This window comes from Lolium perenne, chromosome 6 (assembly GCF_019359855.2).
Source record: "Lolium perenne isolate Kyuss_39 chromosome 6, Kyuss_2.0, whole genome shotgun sequence".
NCBI lineage: Eukaryota > Viridiplantae > Streptophyta > Magnoliopsida > Poales > Poaceae > Lolium > Lolium perenne.
The window spans coordinates 169,258,209-169,260,700 of NC_067249.2; the positions used below are offsets into that span (position 1 = coordinate 169,258,209).

Here is a 2,492-nt window from a genome sequence, read left to right on the forward strand (position 1 = left end):
AACAATCCGGCTACATGGTTAAATCTTGATCTGACTGTGTTTTCAGAGAAGTGAATTCAGTCTCTTTCAGTGAGATTCGTTGCAGAGATTGTTGTGTAAATGCTACTTGAAGAGTCAGATATCGATATGCCATGAACATGTTCGGTGTCGGAATTCTTGCGACATATAAATCTGAGCAACAAAATGGCTACCTCGCCTCTTGATATTTTCTTAATTAAGTGTCAGGATTTTATGGAACTATGTCAGTCTACAGGTATTACTTTTTTTTTTTTTTTGGAGAAAGTCTACAGGTATTACTGAACATGTTATTTCTGCCTTGCAGGCCTAGTTGAACCTGCTTGCTAGTGCAAACAACCTTAAGTGGGTAGAATGGAGGATCCTGATCTCCATCTGTATGGCATGGTTTTGTAAGTAACCATACGAATATGCCTGCCACGTATGCCATCAGAAAAGGAGTACAATACCATTTCATTATACTGTATCATGTTTACTCTAGAAAAGAATGAATGTCTGAAACTCCCCAGAGTCCCCACTGCACACATGAATGAAGGCTCTTTTTGCCGTTGCAACCCAGCCATTCCATTCCCAGATTTGTTCATGAATTCCATCTTCCCCAACCCCAAAAACATTCGTCATGCACTAGCAGCATACAACGACATGTTGTACTTGTAATTAACCCTACACATACACAGATTCCTATAAACCACTGCCCATCTAAGCAGAGCACAAAACGCAACGCGTGTACAGAGACGATCGGAAGAGAAGCAAGAAACAACAATCTCCGGCCGCCGCTCCCTCGCGCGCGCGGGAAGCGTCATCTCGCCTGCGCGATGGCCTGCTGCAGGTGCTGCAGCGACCTGTGGTAGCTGACGAATCCCATGAACCAGAACTCGAAGCCGTCGTTGGTGAGCACCTCGATGTACCTCTGCTCCGGCCTGTGCTTGTTCTCGCTGGGCACGGCTCGCGTCACCTTCCGCAGCGGGATCGTCACCTTGTACGGCACCCGGACCTTGCCGCCGTCGGGGGCGGCCACTGCCAGCGAGCGGTCGCTGCGGAACGCGACTCGCTCCGTGGACACGAAGAGCATGCCGGCGATGGGGCCCGCCGTGGTGGACAGGTAGCACTGCGACGCCCTGAGGAGCCGCTCGTTCTTGTCCACGGAGAACCACTGCCGGAACATCTTCTCGACGCCGCCGGCCTGCAGGATCCTGGCGCCCAGCGTGAGCTTCCCCCTCACCGTCTCCGATAGCTTCGGCCCCAGGGACACTGCAAAAACGTCGGGAACCAGGACGGGTTCAGTCTGACTTTCCAAGGCAAGCGTGTACGAGTACGACCAAGAAAAACTCGATCTTTTTTTCTGATTGTTGTTCTTCCGTGTTGGAAATTGAGCAAGAAGAGAATAATCAATATTAATTACCGTGTTCTTTGATGCCCTGCGCGATCTTGCCCCCCTTCCGGCGAGCTTGGGTCGTGTGATGATCGGTCGCCGCCGTCGAGCCATTCCCATCGTTGCGACTAGCAGATTGGAAAGAAGCGCTGACGAATCCGGGGTGATCATCGGGTGTGCTGATCGTCTCCTCCGCCGGGAAGTCTGGCTCCTCAATCCCGTACGCGGTGCTATTCACCGGGATTCCGATCACATGATCATGGCTCGTTGACCCCTCCATGGGCGAAACCTTGCGAGGAAAGAAAGGAATAGAGAGAGTTTCTTTGCGCGTTCCTATTGTGCGGTGGTTGCTGTTGCCGGTAAGCTCAGGTCCAAATTGAGAGGGGGGGAAGCCTCTTTTATAGATAGTCTTGGTGCCTAGACGGCCTCGGTGGCAAGTATTTTACTGCTGCTGATCATGCGCTTTGGAATTGGGGGTGGATGGAACAGTCCTCATCCCTTTCCTCATCATGATAAAAAGGTTGCGCGATAGAGTAGAAAAAAAGTTCGGTGGCTACCTAAACTTTGCGATGGCATGGATGGGACCCAGACTTTGCGAGGGCGTGGGACCCCCCGTGTGCTGGGCTAGCTAGCTTTAGTTTTGGTGTGTCATCCATTTGTGTTTTCGTGCAAGGGCCTTTTCTTTTCTGAGTGAAAGTCGCCAATTCGTCGAGCCGGTTCAGTTCAACAGCATATGTATTTTGTGCTCCACGCACGCTAATGTATGTCCATGCATTCGGTTCGGTATTCTGGCAGATCGAGTTCACGAGCTGGTGCCAAATGGCCGATCCCAGCATCGCATCATGGCCGGCATTCTAGTCGACTGGAAGCATCCATTTTTGCACGCATGCAGACAGAATAACTTGTATTCGGAAGAAGAAATAGAACCCACGGAAATGCTGACCGAGTTCATACCAATAAGAGGAAAACCCTTCGACCAGCTCCTCTGGCCTCCTATGCAGCAGCGAGCAGGGCGAAACCCTAGCACCGCCTCGCTTCGACCCTCCTCCCTTCCCCCTCTCCGCTGTCACCGATGCGGGCCTCCGGGCGTTGCTCGCGTGGTGCC

General features: G+C 51.8%; 1 protein-coding gene across 1 annotated transcript; it reads right to left on the bottom strand.

Moving 5' to 3' along the window:
- Nucleotides 1-441: 441 nt before the first annotated feature.
- Nucleotides 442-1,773, bottom strand: LOC127324052 (putative GEM-like protein 8). Its single transcript, XM_051352150.2, has 2 exons — nucleotides 1,418-1,773; nucleotides 442-1,266 (listed from the first exon to the last, which is right to left on the bottom strand). Exons 1-2 carry the CDS (start codon nucleotides 1,665-1,667, stop codon nucleotides 815-817), a joined length of 702 nt encoding a protein of 233 aa, XP_051208110.1. The 5' UTR covers nucleotides 1,668-1,773; the 3' UTR covers nucleotides 442-814.
- Between the last annotated feature and the right edge of the window lie 719 nt (nucleotides 1,774-2,492).

Bases quoted from the DNA above. Each gene is read 5' to 3' on its own strand.
- LOC127324052 (XM_051352150.2), bottom strand. From the start codon at position 1,667: ATGGAGGGGTCAACGAGCCATGATCATGTGATCGGAATCCCGGTGAAT. The intron at 1,267-1,417 runs GTAATTAATATT...ACGTTTTTGCAG, and splicing joins GCAGGGCATCAAAGAACACG to TGTCCCTGGGGCCGAAGCTA.